A 17,829-nucleotide genomic window follows, 5' to 3' on the forward strand; every position below is an offset into this window, starting at 1 on the left:
CTTCAGGTATCAATACACATTGATATGATTGTCTGAGATTTCTCTTTTCTAGCTTTGACCCTTTGACCATTAGACTATCAGTATGGATGTTGTAATAACATTATGTTGAATTTAAAAGGAAATTATTTTCATATCTGAGCCAAGAAAAATTTTCCAGTAACAGCAGGAAGATTCAACTTGGATGCCTACAAACTATTGCAAGTTAATAATGGTTAGGCAGAGGGCCAATGAAAATAAATGGCATTTGTTTTTAAAAAAATATATTCATCCCTCTCCCCCTACACTTTGCCTGCCATTTGTCTTCCTGGACTGCAAATGATTAATAGTAAAGCTGTGATTCTTTCTTAGGATCAGCTATGTTACTTACATAATCAATAGTTATTAATGTTAAATAGCAATAATATAAAATGTTAATGCCTTTTTACCTACATCTGCTTCTGTCTGTTGGTGAAGCACCTCACCTGTTACTGCTGCATCTGACCGTATGTTCATGGTACAATCCCTTTAATGTCATCACAGCAACAATACACCTGGGGTGTGAATGCTGTTAGCAAATTGTTGGTGTCAGGGACAGAGGCAAAAGACAGAAACCAAGAAAGCCAAAGGATACACCAAACTACAGTTTGTGGTGCAAAAATGGCGAAGAAAGTGGTGAAGAGTTAAGAAATCCACAGAGCCAAAGGTAAAGTCTGGGCCAAGGAACAGGCAGGGATGGGATAATAAATAGCAAGCTAGATAACAACAAGGTCTTACAATGTATAGCGATGAGATTCCCTTATTTTTCCACTTAGTCTAACAAGACAATTCAATCTCAGCTTTGGCCAAATTGCTGACTGCGGCTCAGTCATCCTCCTGGATACAGTAGTGTCTTTTACATTCTGGCAAATACTTGGAGCCCATAGAACATTCTGCCCAGAAAGAAAAGTAATGAGATACACACCTCTTACATGTTCCTACATAATGATGATGCAGCAGGACGCCTATGTATGTAAACAGACATTGAAAACAGGCAGTGTTTTGCAAGTCTTTGCACCTTGCTCTAACAGTAAACAGTAATCAGTCATTGTCATTTTTTCTGCATTTTCCCTTCTGACTCTTTGGCGGAATGTTACACCAAAGCAATCTGGTTTAATTAACTTTGAACAAACTGCTGTAGTCACTTCTTTAGATGTGCCAAATATACATTTTTTTTTTACACATATATAAGTGTTGTAATAAAGACTCAAGCAGGAATGATTGTACAAAATTCTAGTGCTTATATCACTCACAAGATCAGACTGTAAGGAATTCTAAAATCTGTGAAGCAATTTTTTTCCTCACTATTCTTCACTTTCTAGTTTTCAGCCCATTCACTTTCATTAGTATTCCTTCACTGCGTTGTCAGTCTGCATTATGGTGAGGTTTTGGAAGGCCTTCAATAAAAGAATACTTCACTGTGCTACAACCATCACCCTTTGTACCTCCCTACAGATCCCAACAGAATGAATTTCTAAATGCCTGCATGTTGCAGGAAACATGAATTCTTAATGAATCTTAGGATACAAGTCTAAACAGATGACAGTACTTTCCAATCTGCTACGGAAACAATATGTTTTAATTAAGTATAAGGTTTAATAAAATTTTCACTCCTTGTACAAAAATGAATGGTGATTAACAGACAACTGACAAGCCAGCTCTAATAATTTCTGATTAAATGCTTTTGTTTAGTGTTTTCAGTCACTCTTTACAGGGAATTAATTACTGGAAATGACAAAAAATGAAGGTTCATGCCAGTTAATATCCTTGAGAGAGTGGAAGGTAATCAACTGTATAAATTACAGTGGCATATGCAGGCCAGCTTGTGGTCAAAATCTGTACAACATACCCTATCCTGTTTTTAGGTTGTTTAGATTGAAAAGCATGTGTGAGGAAATCTGTCTCAAGTAGCTGCTCCATGGTTTTAAACAGGCAGTATTCAGAACAAGAAGCTGGTGTGACTTTTCTTCAGTTTATGAAATTTGTTAATGTCATTTACTTATTTACAATGGACTCAATTATTGCAGCTTCAAAGCATATGTTTACATTATCATTACTATTATTAATAATAATTTTGCTACAAATTGCTTTTTAAATAAGCCATCCAGCTTCTAAGGGCAAATGTACGTGCAGATATACATGAGAGCCATCCACCAGAGATGTCTTGCGAGGGGTGTGAGTAGGTGAGTGGGGAAAGGTGACACCCTGCTCTGAGGCACCGCTTGCTGCAGGATGCACTCACCTACTCACCTAGACCATGGTTTCATCTAGCCTTGCTGAGGCCATTCCAGCAAAATTTATATCATAGGTATTCAAATGAATGTCCCCAAACAGGCTTTGTATAAAACTAATAAAAAAAGAAAGAGAAAATGAGTCACATTTTAGTATCCATTTTCCTCAAATAGGTGTTAGCTTGAAAATGTACCTAGGAAAGTTTAATTGGCAATACGCTTAAGAAGACAACTAAGAACTGTTAGCCAAGTCCATGGATCTGGACTTTTTGCTCCTCTTTTACAGTGAATTGATTGCCAATTAACTTGAGTTAGCTAACAGCTCTGTAAATGTTAATCTAGATATTTCATGACCAATTGAACACAAATGTTTGTGTTTTTCTCCATGTCTCAGCCAATTGGCAATCAATTAACCTGTATTTTAGCAGCAGTAAATGCAGTATTCTAGAACAAAGACTTTATTTCTGCAAAGAGAAGGGTGACTTTTCCCTGCAAAAAGACAGTACCAAGCCATTTGATGTTTTATCGTCTCCTGAGTCATTTAAAGTGTCTTTCATCATAGCTTGTCTCAAGTGCCACACAAGCTTGTAGTGGCCATCTGAAAGGGGGGTAGTATTTAATGCACACATCTGGTTATGTTGTATTTGTTAAGTGATTCTTTAAGATTTTCTAATATTGCCTTGGTAATCACCATTTACTGTGTTTAGTTGCTTCATCTGAGCTAACCTGTTCATTGCAGGAGTCTTACAAAACCGGTATGAAATATTAGTAAATTATACTACCATATATATGAACACAGTCTTATGTCACTCAAAATTGACGACAATCAGATACAAAGTTTCCAGTGGTCAGAATGAACGAATTATTTCAAGTATTTGGGGGTTACTACCTACAGACAGAGGTAAGAAAATGTGATTAAGTACTGAATTTATCCGTATGGAGATTCACTGGGTTCTAAAATTATTTTCAACATTTAACTCTTCATCAGGAGATTTTACCAGAAGCTGGAAAAGCAGAGGCCTAAGAAAGTATGGATTAGAATAAAATGCAGAGAACTGAAGTTCTAGAAGATAAAAAGAAGTTGTTTGTTTGTTTGTTTGTTTTAATAACTTGGCTAAATGTTCAGTGCCATCAACCATATTACTTTGTTCTGGGATTGAGAAAGGTTTCCTATAAGGTGTCAGTGAGAGGCTCGTGAAGAGATTTAATCATACACATATTTATAATTAATCAATGAAGTTTCTAAATGTTCTGAAAGCTCCATGGGTGAAAAAGACCATTGACATCAGTACAGTTTTTACCATTATGGATATTAGTTGATAAATATAATAATAAGAAGAATGCAACTTAGTAAAGAATATGAAAGTATTTTCTGGTCTGTAAGTGAGACTGACACGTTCTCAACTATATCAGTAGGAGTTTGTCACTGATCATAATAGAAGTTGCATCGTGCTTGGTTTGTGAAATGAAAACTCTGTTCAAAGAGAGAAACAGGGAAAGAGCAGTATCAATTTTTGCAAACACTGTTATGAGCACTTTCTCACAGTAAAAGGCTGGGAAGCAAGACTTCTCATGAGTAACTATTCTTTGTTTTATTAACAAAACTGACATTCAGGTCTTACTTTTACAGACAGTTTTATTTTTTATTTTTTTCCCCCAAGTTACTTCGCCCTTGCTTTCCAAATATCTCTTTTTCTATCTTGCAGATGGATGCAGCTCTGGCTTCTGAAAGAAATAAGGATTCCCTTTCTCCTCTCTCTGTGGAGTTACAACACTGCAGTAGGGGGTTTTCTTTACAATTTCAGCATTTCTTATTCCCTTGGAGTACTCCCACGTGGAGCACTGTGTTCAGCTTTTGGACCCCCAGCACAAGAAGGACATAGATATATTAGAATGAGTCCAGAGGAGGGCCAGAAAGATGACCAGATGGCTAGAGCACCTCTCCTATGAAGAAAGGCTGAGGGAACTGGGGTTGTTCAGCCTCGAGAAGAAAAGGCTCTGGGGAGACCTTATACTGGCCTTCAAGTACCTGAAGGGGACTTACAGAAAAGCTGGGGAGGGACTCTTTGTCAGGGAGTGTAGTGATAGGACAAGGAGTGATGGTTCTAAACTAAAAAAAGGGTAATTAGATATTGAGAATAAATTCTTTACTCAGAGGGTGGTGAGGCACAGGCACGGGTTGCCCAGAGAAGCTGTGGATGCCCATCCCTGGAAGTGTTCAAGGCCAGGCTGGATGGGGTTTTGGGCAACCTGGTATGTTGGGAGGTGTCCCTGCCCATGGCAGAGGGGTTGGAACTAGATGATCTTTAAGGTCCCTTCCAACACAAACCATTCTATGATTTCCTCTCTAGGACATCCCCTCTTTTGTCACAAACTAAGAGATAATCCTGTAATCATTACACAGACCAAGTTCCTCTGGATATTAATCGATTTTTAAATTATTATTATTTTATTATTATTATTATTATTTTACCCAAGAACTGCAGAATTGGATCCTATGCCACCAGGAGCACTTTGGCGAGGAATTGTCGGGGAAGTGATGAGTCTCAGCAGTCAGAGCTGTTTGAGTGGATCACCACAATAAGCACTAGACTGGAGAACAGTGTATCTTTAAAATGCACTCAAAGTTCAGGGTTTACATAGGGATTAATCAAGATTTCCAAGATCAGTTGTTGTAGTTTTCCTTTAAGTATACTGGAATACAATATGTTATATTATGAGTATCAGTAGAAGTACTCTAGAGATGACAAAGGAGCTTATATTTGCTGATGAAACTGAAAATGACATAGAAATAGGGAAATCATAGATCTTGGCATAAAACCATAAATGCAATTTTGATCTGTCAACTCATCTGCATTACTCTTATCACTGCAACTGTTTTTTGTGTGTGCATAGCTGAGAAGTGTCATTATTCATTAGCTGTTCTGATATATTTAATGTATTTTCTCGTTTACAATTGTACCTGTGAAGCTGGTTAAAAAGTAGGGCATAATACCAAGATGTGCAAAAATATTCATGAATTATGTTGTAATCTTTACAAGACTCCAAGTGATCGAAGTTCTTCTGCTTTATCAGGAGGTGAGGTACTGCATGCCTGTCAAGCAGGTGCTCAGCACCTAATCTGAAAAAAAAAAAAAAAAAAAAAAAGCATCTAAAATAGCTTGCATGCAAGGTTAAAAATAGTAGGATTTGTCAACATTCCTTATAAATTTAAATTCTTTGTTGTATAAGTTATAAGATAAAAACTATGAGATTCCTTTGATGGTACAGACTAGAGAAAATTAAGCCTGATATTACACATATATCTTTTGCAATATAGTATAATATCTTTTCACATATATATCTTTTGCAACAAAATCTCTCTTCCTCCACATGCCGGTCCCAAGCTGTTGTGCATATTCCCTCACTTAGTCTGGATCATTATCACAGAGATCAGTTTATTGATTTGAATGTCAGTGTAGCAGCAAAAGGAAAGGATGGTGTGAGGAACAGTTTAGCTGATGCTGGCTTTGAGAAAAGGTCAGTAACCCCATAGCCTCAACATCATGAAAAAGTCTGTCACTACTTCTATTGATTAGGCCAAATGTGCATTAAAAAATGTTTTGCCAGTAGCAAAAGGGGCACTGTCAATAAATTTTATATTGGTTCAACAAACAGAATGAGGATTGTGGACTGAAAACTTTTTTTTCTAAACTCATGAGCATTAGGCTGATGAAATCCCTAATATTTCTAGATTGGCTGTACTTGCATCAGGGCAGCAACAAGAATTCCTATATGATTTATGAAAAATGCTGATTTGATATACTCTGCAGTCAGTTTATTCTGGCGTTCAGCTATCTTTACAGACATAAAGTTCTTCCTTGCAACCACCTGATCTGTCTTCCTGTGGGTTAATTTTGCTAGCTATTTACCTCAGACAATAGACCAGAAAACTGAAATTTGTTATACTTTTCTATGCTAATGAAAATCTATATCTTGTAGGGCTTTTGCTATGACACAGGTATTTAAACAACAGAAGAATCTTTGTAGAGTTTGTGATGTTGGGAACATTTGCCAACTATTAATGTACACCTTTCCATAGGATGGTTTGAAAGGAACTGTTCCATTTCATGATTTTATAGGGATTTGAAACTTGGAAAAGAAATAAAACTGTCTGAAAAACAAAGAAACAACTAACAGAAGGAGAAAAAACAAACAAACAAACAAAAAGTCATAGAATTTAATTGGTAATATATTTATATTTTTAACTGGAGTAGACTGGTTTTTGTTGTCTAAGTTTTCCTGGTCTAAAACAAGGGAACCAAAAAAGTAGAGAGACACTAAGTTTAACCTTGAAAACAGACTATCTATAATAAGCAAAAGAGGTGTTTCCAGCAAAACCTTTTATTTCGACAGTTTTTTTTTTTTTTTTTTTTCTGGTAGAACATACATAAAACAAAATCCAACTAGCTATATGATGCCATGTTTCAAAAAATTATAAAACATTTTTCAGAATTCTGAGAGCAAAGTAGCTTTCAATTTTTAGTATAATTTTCTGCAATCTTTTGTTACACCTAATTGTAGAATTAAAGTGATTGCTGAGTCATTAATAGTAAATAAAGAACCACATAGATCTACCTCTGTTGCCTGCGACTCAAATGTAATTTCAAGGTTTAACACAGACTTACCTGAGAAAGAAGTGCAAGTTAAAGTATGGGTCCCAATAATTCTCTTACTGGACTACTATAAGCAGCTTTTTACATAATGGTTTGTATAGTCAATTAGCAGAGTATTAGCAAGAATAGATAGCATTCCTACTAAGACCATATTAATTAGAGCTTAAACACAGCTAATCTGAGACCTATATTGAATTTATATTATTATGTAAGCATAATGCTTCCATATGCAAATATTTCCTTCATTGGATTCTCAAGGAAAAGCAAGTTCTAGCATCTGAGATACAAATATGAAAATTTTAATAGATATTTGGAAACCACGTAATATTTCTTAAAACTCAAGTGTGCCTGGTCATATTACAAATAATACCAGGATTTTGAGCAGCAAATGACGCAAAAGATTGAATACCTTTTAAATGTATTGGAACAGAAGGAGTTCCATTGCTAGCTCAGGAAATCTATGCAATAGTTTCATGGATTTATGCTACTGCTCTTCATTTTGCCTTTTGTTATTCTCGAGTTCTGGGGTTCTGTAGTGCAACTGCTATTCAGCAAATACTAGTCTGTTATGTGTCTATGCCCATATTTTTTATTGATCCACATGGATTCATCAGTTTTGAGATATTCTCTGAAATTAATTAGGAATTCTGTCTAAATACAGATTTAAATTTATCTTTAGTTGCATGGTTTTATAGCTTCCTCATCACTTTATTAATCAGTTCAACAATACAACCAAAGCCTAATACATGTGGTATATCAGCTACCTGAAGGAACCCCTTAGGCAAATACATATTATATTTTTTCAAGCACAGTTAACCGTGAAACTAAACGATCACAAATTTACAAGTACAGCAAGCTGCAGTACAACAATATCAGAAAAGCTGTGTATCGGAATGAAACTGAAATGTCACCATCTTACCTTCTGTCACCAATAGCAGCATCACTGTTGTTAGTAGGAAGATTAGACTGATAATAAACTGATGGGGCCACAATGTTCTGTAATGTTATCTAGTTATGCTACTGAGAATTACTGCCCATCTGTATGCCAGAGGACAAGTGCATCTCATCGTGGCTGGAATGATGTCGTAGAATGAGGGCCAATATGCTCGGAAGCGTTCATGCCAAGAGTAATGTAAGTGATTGGGGGCTCACTGGGCAGGCTGCCTCTGCATCTTCAGACACTGAGCTGACAGCCTTTTAATTCAAATTCCTCTCTTCCAACAGCTACTTTTTCACCAACAGCTTGTACCTTAGCATTGACCTAAGAAGTTAATAAAATAAAAATCTATTTTCATATTCACTTTTTTTTTTTTTTTCTTTTTCGAAATGGTAGCCTTTCAAAGTTTATGGGGCCATATCTAAAAATATGTCAGCAATATTTTAAAATCTCTCTTTCCAATGTATGCATCATTATTTTCAGAACATATACTTTAATTTCACCAACAGAGGTCAGTAAACCACTGAAAGAGAGCCATGAGTCTGGTGAGAACACACCTTTGTCAGTCTTTCTAACATACCTTTGATTTTTTATTTATTTTTTTAAAGGGTCTTTTTTGTTTGCTTCAGTAAATACAGGCTTAGTTAACTTAAAAAAAAAAAAAAGCCAGTGTATGCTTTTGCATTCATGCAAAAGAATATATATATATATATATATATATATATATTAGGGAGATTAATTACACAAAATACTATATTGTTAAGAAACTTTCATCACTGGAGAATATTTGAAATACCTGTTATGAAGCCAGTAGCATACATTCATGCATAGGTGTGATTGTAGCTACGTCAATTTGTCAAGGTTGAACCAGGTTGCAATTTAAGCAATGTTTTGAATGATCTGCAGAATTCTCCTTTTCAAGCTTTGTTCTGTGGAAAACCAACCGAGTATGCAGAGAGAGTATAAAGAGGAGGATCCCAGGGAAGAAACATTTGATGATATCAAAATATTAACAGATAGAAGTGCAGGAGAAACCAAGACCTGTCAGTGACTTGCTCAGTTTGACAGTAACGCTTAGCTAATGGAACTATATTAACACATCATTTTCCAACTTTCAACCGTAATGAAAAGCTATTTTTACAAATCATTACTTTCGGTATATGCTGTTTCAGCCACGTGTCTTCTATTAGTGTACAGGGGAGTTTCACAATGAAAGCTGCCTTTGCAGTACTGAAAGTATACCTTTTATGTTGAACTAATCCCAGAGGGGAGTCAGCACCAGCAACCCGTGTCCTTTTGACCTTTATCCTTTTAATGCATTTTGCCTCAGTAGCAAAAGGTGAAAACCTATATATATATATATATATATATGTATTTTATGTTGCTCTCACAGAATGCTTCAACAGCATTTCTCTGTGAGAGCAAGGAGAGTAAAATAGAGTAAAATAGACTCCTGTGGAAACTTTGAAAGCGCCCAGTTCAGCAATCAGCAACAGCTTTACAAATGTATTTTTAGAATTGCTTTCCTGCTAGCCCTTTGAAGCTCACCCTCACAGTCGCTACCACCACTCTCAACAGCTGTGAACATGTGAAGCCACTGGAGTGGAAGATGTTAATTATCATCAGCTACTGGAATTTCTCCAGGGACTACTTGTGGTTAGAATCATGCTTCCCTAAAGATCTGCACTAGGCACTGGGATCATCCCTCCTCCAGTTTATCTGCATCCCTCCTCTTAAGCGAAAGATAATCAATTACAACTCCCAACCTTCACTTTTAAGCATTCTGCTCTTAGGACAGGATAGTGTAACCACCCTCAGAAATATTAACTGCAAAATCTTTCATCTGTGTAATTGCAATAATAAGTGTTTTCATGTATATGTGAGCTTTGCAGGGAATACACTTAACATACACAGAGATTTTGATAAAAAACTTGAGAATTCTAAAATTAAAAAGCAGTTTGCAGATTAAAAAATAGGAAATAGTCAAGTTGATGGACACAACTGCTTTTTGTTTTGTCTTTCCACCCTGACAACTGAACTCTCTATGGACAAGAAAAAACTACTTACCCTCCCCCCATGTCATCAGGAAACTGCACACACAGAAATGGTCTTTCCCCCTTCTGCTTTACCTCCTGCTACTCGGTGGCATTTTGAGTCTAAACTAGTTAGCATCAGGAGCTTGATATGATGTCAGCAAGTGAGATATTCCCCACAGGGAACCAAAATAATAGTGGATGAGCTGGCAGAAAGATCCCCCAGAAAGGGAAATAACACAAACCCAACAGATTTTAAGCCTAGCCTTTTACTATTAATACTACAAAGCACCTTTAAATGACTGAACACATCCTTAAATGTACCCTACAGATCCCTCTGGGGTAATTAAACCCTGTAATCATTACCACCCCCACAAAAAGACCAAGTCAGGTCAACAGGCACCAGCTTTACAGAAACTAGGATGAACTCAGTAATCTGCAGGACTCAACTCCCAATATACAAAGATGAACGCTGAGGGTATTTCTCTTGCCTTGACTATGGGTGAGAATCTCACATGTTCCCCAAGTGCTTCATGGAGTGATATGATACACTGAGCTTTTTTGGTAATGAGAAATTGAAAGAAAACAGGCACCCAGCTCTCCAAGAACACTGGTCTTTTCACAGGAAATTCTCTTCCACCCCCAGGAGGAAGGGGCAAGAGGAAGGAAGGGGCAAGAGGAAGGAAGGAAATGAAATGTAATGGAAAGTAAACAAGTCAACTATGAAAACAGTCACCATGAGCAAGTACATAAATGCTTCTTTGTTATGTTTAAGGACGATGAGTACAGTGGTATTTCAGTTATTCAGCATTTACAGAGTTAAAAATACATAATCACAGGCCAATTCCCTTCAGGTAGGCCCTTAGTGCTGCTGCATTGTATACCTATTGCAGTTCAACATCAAATATGGTGATCAAGAAGTAGATACAGTCAAGATGAGGGATTGCTTAATTCTTCCAGAACAGCCACCAGTTAATAGCATAGGCCTATTAACTCCAGGTCAGGCGGTGTAGGCCTTTACAAGATAAGTTCATTAAGAGAACACTTGTTCCCCAGCTGGATTCAAGAGTAATGGTGAAGATAAAAGTGAGCGCATACACACACACAGAACTGTTATATACAAAAAAAGTTTAATTGAAATACCTGTATAAAAAATATGATCTCCATACATTTCACACTGTTAAACAGAAGAAAAAAAATCGAAATCCAAGCTGCATAAATGCAACCAGATCACAGAAACACAGCTATTAAAATAAATTAAGGTTTATGACTCTGCCACTCTACCTTTCAGAGCCAATGCACGGAGACTGTACAATGTCAATAATTTAAAACCTTTCCAAACAGCATTACTTTACATTTCTGGTACAATACCAGACAAAAGGCATACTGACTAACTTTAAAAAGTCATTCTATTTCCCTTAAATTAGACTTTGTACAACAATTTTCCATCTTCCAACAAAAATTGATAAGGTCAGAAATATTTTTTGTCTTTTTTCTTTTTTTAAACAAAAGTTGACAGGAATGCAGAAAAAAAAGTGCCATGGGCAAACCACTAGAATTCCCATGGGGAGGAGGAGGGGAAAGCACAGTGTTGAATAACTAACCAAATAAATTAACCAAATAAATAGCCACAGCTGAAACCTGTGGGAGGTCTTCTAAACTTCAAACAATAAATAACTGTATAATACATGGGAAAACCAAGTTTACATAAACACATTATACAGGTATGGAAAAAAAAAGTAAAGTCCTTGAATATTGCATTGATTGTGCATTCAACATGCCCATACATACTTTTAAGACTCGCAGGGTGACAAAAGGCCAGGGGGAGTTGAGAAAGGGGCTTCTTATGCCCAGTGGTAGAGATGATAAAAGGAAACATGAATAAATGTTTCTGATAAAAAAGCTGATATACCTGTTCATATTTCTGTGCAGGCTATAGGAAATATTTTGAGCAGCAGAGGTGGGTTGAATTTGGAAAGGGCAGGGGGCAGGAGTGAAATGTCTGTGTTCAAGTATTCCATCACCAGTGGATGGGACTACTTCATTCAATCACCGAACATGTTCTCCAATGCATCATAGGAGCTGCTTCCTCCAGCACTGGGTCTAAAGGGAGCAAATTCCTATAATGAACTGGATCTTCTTTGGACATACACAGCTCAAAAAAGAAAGTCCCACTGAAGCAGCTTTCAAAAAGGCACTCAAAAGCAAATAAAATCTAGTCCAGGCTCTATGAGAGCAAAAAAGTTTACCATGTATTCAAGAGGTCACTGCTTTCTTAATAAGGTCAGTCTTTGACTAAGTACTGGCCTGCAACTCCCAAACATCAGCGTTTCCAAAGGAAAACTCTCATTCCAAAGCAGAAACCAGCAAAAGGGGAAAATAAAATCAAGTCCCTCAGACAAAGATTCAACTACAGAATAATGAATGCATTTTTCTAGCCCCTCCTACGTATTGGCAGCAGCACTGTGGTCTTTCTGCTTGTAGCTCCCCTCCCAGTGCAAGGTCCTTAGTAATTCACAGACTCTCATTACTTGAGCTTGTGCTCGATACATCAGTATCAAGGGTCCGTAGCCTTATGTCACAGTCCTCAGACTTCACTACTTCAGATTTGTGCATCCATTGATGGTCAAAAATTTGCTCAAGTGTTGGTCTGTCTGAAGGCCTCAGTGAAAGGCACCATTTGATCAGCTGTTGACATTCTGAAACAAGCAAAGAAGGAATTCTAGATCAGAAAAGTAAAAAGATTGTTTTAAAAAACAAGCAGCCAACCCACCCAGACACATAAGTTCAAGATAATCTTAAAAAAAAAAAAATCCTGAAGAAATAATAAAAAAAAAAGTCCCCACTCAACACCCCCACACAACTCACCAGGTGAAATTCTCCTCCTGAAGTATAATCGTCCCCTCAAGATTTCTTCATCTTGCTCAAAAGGGATGTCTCCGCAAACCATATCATACAGCAGAACTCCCAGAGACCATACTGTCGCTGACCTCCCATGGTATCTGTGGTATCTGATCCACTCTGGAGGGCTGTATACTCTTGTTCCTAAAAGCAGGAAAAAAAAAGTCAAGGATTAGTGTTTTCCCATTCTTCAAGTAGCTCTACCACGGCTATATTAAGTTCATCATTTGGAATCATTAAAAAAAAAAAACCTTTGGATTTTTTTTTTTTTATGGCCCCAAACTGTTAGTAGTATAACTTCAGGTCATCTGTGGAGTTACACCACCAACCCATCTGGTTGTTCTATTTTGTTGCAAGGAATAACAGGGCTGCCATCAGCTGACTGTTTACTAAGGCGAGCTCCCTTTCACTGACCACGTGGCGTCTGCAGCATCACACCAAAAATAGACACAAAAGGACAAAGGGGGCTGTCGGGGAGGAGAAGAGAGGGAGTCAAGAAGGTGAAACTCAGGTCTGCCTGATTACACAGGGATAATCTGCTTTATCCAATTCCACTGGGCAGTAAACAAAATAAGGCTGCTTACAATTTTTTATTTTTATTTTTTTTAAAGGCCCCGTGCTTCTCTGCAGCAGCCTTTTTAACCCGCCCTCTCTTTGCCTGCGGTGCTCCTTGGATACCAAACAAAAAGGAGAATTTGTGATGCCGAAGGTCACGTGGCCTAGGGGTTCGGGTTTCACAACAAACAGATGTTAAGTGCAGCAGCTGAGGATGGAGGTCGGAAAAAAAAAAGTCCCTTGGTTACATCAGTCACATTCAAAGGACAAGGGAAAATATCCTCTATCATGTGCAAGCTTATTTTCAGATTTCCCATTTCTAAAGCATCAAGCCCGACCCTGAAGCTAGTATCACGTTATTTGCAGGGAGCGTATTTATCCCATCACTTTGAAATCTGCAATGCGGGATTTCCAGGACACCAGCGGAAAGGGAGGGGGAGAGCTATTGCTTCAAGTTAAAAAAAACACTGCATGTAAAAACTGCATATCCACACATGGAAACATCCGACACTGGTGAAGCCTCCATGTAAACAGATCGCCCTCTAGGAAAAAAAAACGCTTTTTCCAAGACAGGGAAATATAAACTGCTGCGTCACTGCCTGGAATTGCTTCTTTCCTACGCAACTGAACACCCTAAGCTGCTTCGGGTCCAAAGGTTTCCATTACCGATAGACCTGATATGAACCGCTGCGTCAGAGGCGCCCTCACTACTTGGAGGCGCCAGAAACAGGATAAGCAGCAGCTATAGGGCATCGCCCTGGGAGGGGTGCAGGGTCTGGCCAAACTTGGCACAGCACAGCCAGGCTGCCCCAGGCGAGGAGGGCACGTACCATCAAAGTCAGTATAGACCGTGTCCTTGAGGATGGCCCCTGAGCCGAAGTCGATTAGCTTCAGCTCGCCTGTCCTGAGGTCAACCAGCAGGTTCTCATCCTTGATGTCCCGGTGCACCACGCCGCAGCCGTAGCAGTGGCGCACCGCCTCCAACACCTGCCGGAAGAACCCGCGGGCTGTGTCCTCGTCCAGGGCTCCCTTCTCCGTGATGAAGTCAAAGAGATCCTTCACCAGCTCGGGCCGCTCCATGATGATCAGGTAGCCATCGGGACGCTCGTACCAGTCCAGCAGCTTGATGACCCCCCTGAAGCCGGAGCCCACCTTCTTCAGGAGAACGATCTCCAAGGGCACCATGACGCCGCCCTGGGCAGAGAAACGGGAGGCGAGCAGGTCACTCGGGGGCGGCAGGCAAGGCAGGGCAGGACGAGGCAAGGCAGGGCAGTGCCACCCACCGCCGCCCTGCGGGGTGGCTCCTCCGCTGCCGCAGTCCGAGGGGCGGGCGCGGCGCTGCGGCGGCGAACCCCCGCCAAATTCCCCCCGACGCAGACACCGCGCCGGCGGGCGGGGCGAGCCCCGCCGCCCACACAATAGCCCCGACGGAGCCCACCCACCCCCCCCAAAAATAAAATTAGAAAAAAATTGAATACTTACAATCGTGCCCCACTCGGTCACCCGCTCCTTCACCACATGCTTCACGGCGACCTGCGGGGCGAGGAGAGGGGAAAGGAGGGACGGTGAGCGGCGGGGCCGGGCAGGGCAGGGCTCGCCCCATGCCCACAGCCCGCCGAGAGCCCCCGCTGAGCCGCCCCGACCCTCACCGGCAAGCCGTCGGCGATCCTGCTGCCCGCGTAGACGGTACCGAAGCCGCCGCTGCCCAGCACGGAGCCCACCTGGTACACTTTGTCGAACGGCTCCTTCTCCACTTTCACTGGGGAAACGGGAGGGAAAGCGCGGCGTTAACGACCGGGCTACGCCTCGCCGGGAATTAGGATTAAAAAAAATCAAAATAATAATAAAAAAATAAAAAAATATATTTATATATAATCCCCCCCCAGCACGTCCGCTGGACGTGTCGCCCTAATTCTGTACGAAGCATTTTTTTTTTTTCCCTCCTCAAAAATCTTCTTCGGTTATATAAAAAATATTGTAATAAAAAGGGTAAAGCCCCAAGTTTCAGGCGGCTGCGTGGCGCCAGCCACGGGGCTGGGGCCGCCCGCAGGGGGAAGCCCCCGGCGCCCCGCCGTACCTGGCTGCAGGATCTTCACCGGCAAGTGGTCCATGCTGGCGGGGCTGCAGATGTGGGCCAGCGAGCCGAACTTGGAGAGCAACATCTTCCGTGCGGGGGGAGCCCCCTGCCTCCTCCTCCTCCTCGCTGCCGAGCCCAGACCCTCCGCGGGGCTTCCCTGGTGGCCCTGCGGCGGGCACCGACGGCCTCCCCGGCACGGATCCGCGCCAAGTCCCCCTCCTCGTCCTTCGGCGGCGAAAGGGCCCCTTCCAGCCGGGGGCCGCGTCCAAAAGCCGGCCCTGCGGTGCGGTGCGGTGGCGGCGGGGAGCGGGCTGGGCGCAGGAGCCGCGCCGCCGCCCTGCCTGCCCGCGCGCTTCTGAGCCGGCGGCGCCGCGGAGCTGCCTCTTAACTCCCAATATTTTGGTGCGGGCAGAGCGCGGATGGCGCCGAGAGGGTATCCCTCCGCGGGGGAGGCGGTGTGTGTGTGCGTGTGGGGGGGGCGACACGCCTCTCCCCGCCGCCCCGGTCCGACCCCTCCTCCCCTCCGCGACGGGGCGCCCGCGGTGCGGCGGTGGGGGCTGCGGAGTCCCCGGCCCGCCCCGTCGCGCCGGCCGGCAGGGGGGGAGGGCGGGGGGCCGGGAACTACTTGTTTGTAGTAAGCGGCGCGCAGCGTTACTGCCCGTCTGAAGAACGCAGCACGCACCAGAGAAAGGGGGGGGGGGGGGGGGCGAGGAGGAGGAGGAGTGGGGGGAGATTCTCCTATTTGCGTTAACGTTTCCGGGCGGCCAATCAGCGGGCGCCTTTTCAAAGAGCTCCCGGCGCAGGCCAATGAGGCGGGGTCTCATCTGCATGCGGCGGGGCGGGCGGCAGAGGGCGGGAACGCCGCGGCCCCGCCCCGCGGCTGCGGGAAGGTCGCTGCGCGTCGGGCCGAGACGCGGCGTCTGGGGCCGGGCGGGGAGGGAGGGAGGGACGCGGGGGCTGGGGACACGCCGCCGCCATGGCCGGGGTGCGGCGCTTTCCCCCCCACCCCCCCCGCTCTTCCGCTCCCCTCCCGGCCTGTTCTCCACAGAGCCGGCGCCTAGCGAGGCAGCGCGTTCTGCCCTGTCCCCGTGGTGGTCTCCCCTTCCCCTGCCCGTGAGCCCCGCGCTCCCCTCCAGTCACGCAGCCTCGCAGCCCCTGCGGAGCGCCCCCGAGGGCTTCCCTGCCTCCCCGCTCCGGCGGCGGCCGGCTGAGGGATCCTCCCGGCACAGCGCCCCCGCCCCGCAGGGGGCGCTGCCTCTGCAGGAATGGGGGAGCCGCAGCGGTGGAGGCGGTGAGGGGACGGAGCCCCCCTCCCCCCCCACCCCGGCCGCTCCTCCTCGGAGCCCCTCCGTGCCGCCCCCGTCCTCTCCCGAGGTTTCCCGGGACGCCGCAGAGCGGCCCCGGGGAGGCCGTTAACGGCCGCCCGCCGTCAGGCCTGCGGCGGCCGCCTGGGCTGAGGAGGCGGGCAGGGAGGGGAGAGGCTGCCAAGCGTCGGCCCGCCAGAGGTGGTGGGCCACTGGTTTAGAAAACAAATAATAAATAAATAAACGTCTGCTGTGCTTGGCGTGTAATAGCATCTTAAGAATTGCTCCAGTAGCTGCTTGGGCCGCTCTCCAGAGGCGGCTGAGCGGAGGGATGGCACGCAGACGAGCGAGGCCGAAGTTTGGCCAAGGCGCAGCACAGTATTTGCAGGCAGCAGACCTAAAGAGTGCCTCACAGCACTGCAGGCCCCCTCACAGCACCCGCGCCCCAGCTCCATAACTGGAACGCTTCGTGTCCCCGTGTTGGAAAAAGTGAAGTCGGAGAAGCTGATATTGCACGGGGATCCCTAAAGTGAGGGTATTTTTGGACAATCACTTCAAGAGCTGGCAGTCCTTCTACTCTGGGCGCTGGGAGAGCCGTGTTGCAGTTGGCATTCTCTGATAATAGTAGTGCTACAATCTCAGACAGTCATGCCTATAAACAAAGCAAGGGCTTCTAGGGAGGCGTAATATCTTTTATTAGATTAGACCAACTGATGTAAAGGTCAAGTTTTCAGGCGCAGTTTCAACCCTTTGTGTCCCAGAATGTGCTTTTTGAAGCTAGATCAATTGGTCTATAAAAGTTACTGCTTCGTACAGAATGTGGTATTTCCAGAGGAATGCAGTGGAGCCAGTGGGTTTATTGAGCAGCTGAAGGGATTGGGAAGCTTCTGGTTTATGATTTTTTTTTTTTTTAAGATAATGATTTGGACTTATCAGATAAAGCAATAAAAAGGCACTTTTTGTTTGTTTGTTTGTTTTTTCTTTTTGGTGAGGAATTTTGGCTATCTCTAGTAACATGAAAGAAATTTTTTAAAGGTTTCTCTAGATAGTGGAATATGCACAGCATACTTTTGTTTATTATCACTGAGGTGTAAACAGGTACAAATAACAGGAAGATTTCA

General features: G+C 42.9%; 1 protein-coding gene across 2 annotated transcripts; it reads right to left on the reverse strand.

The window, feature by feature from the left end:
• Window positions 1-10,982: 10,982 nt before the first annotated feature.
• On the reverse strand, window positions 10,983-15,808 carry PIM3 (Pim-3 proto-oncogene, serine/threonine kinase). Of its 2 annotated transcripts, XM_040549304.1 has the most exons (6): window positions 15,405-15,808; window positions 14,977-15,086; window positions 14,810-14,860; window positions 14,158-14,521; window positions 12,740-12,916; window positions 10,983-12,570 (listed from the first exon to the last, which is right to left on the reverse strand). In XM_040549304.1, the coding sequence occupies exons 1-6, from the start codon at window positions 15,487-15,489 to the stop codon at window positions 12,386-12,388; spliced, it is 972 nt and encodes a 323-aa protein (XP_040405238.1). In that variant the 5' UTR covers window positions 15,490-15,808; the 3' UTR covers window positions 10,983-12,385. The 2 variants fall into 2 exon arrangements, with proteins under 2 accessions (XP_040405238.1, XP_040405230.1); XM_040549296.1 differs by having other exon boundaries at window positions 14,158-14,860; window positions 15,405-15,804.
• Window positions 15,809-17,829: the final 2,021 nt, after the last annotated feature.

The sequence above is a fragment of the Cygnus olor genome, chromosome 1 (assembly GCF_009769625.2).
Source record: "Cygnus olor isolate bCygOlo1 chromosome 1, bCygOlo1.pri.v2, whole genome shotgun sequence".
NCBI lineage: Eukaryota > Metazoa > Chordata > Aves > Anseriformes > Anatidae > Cygnus > Cygnus olor.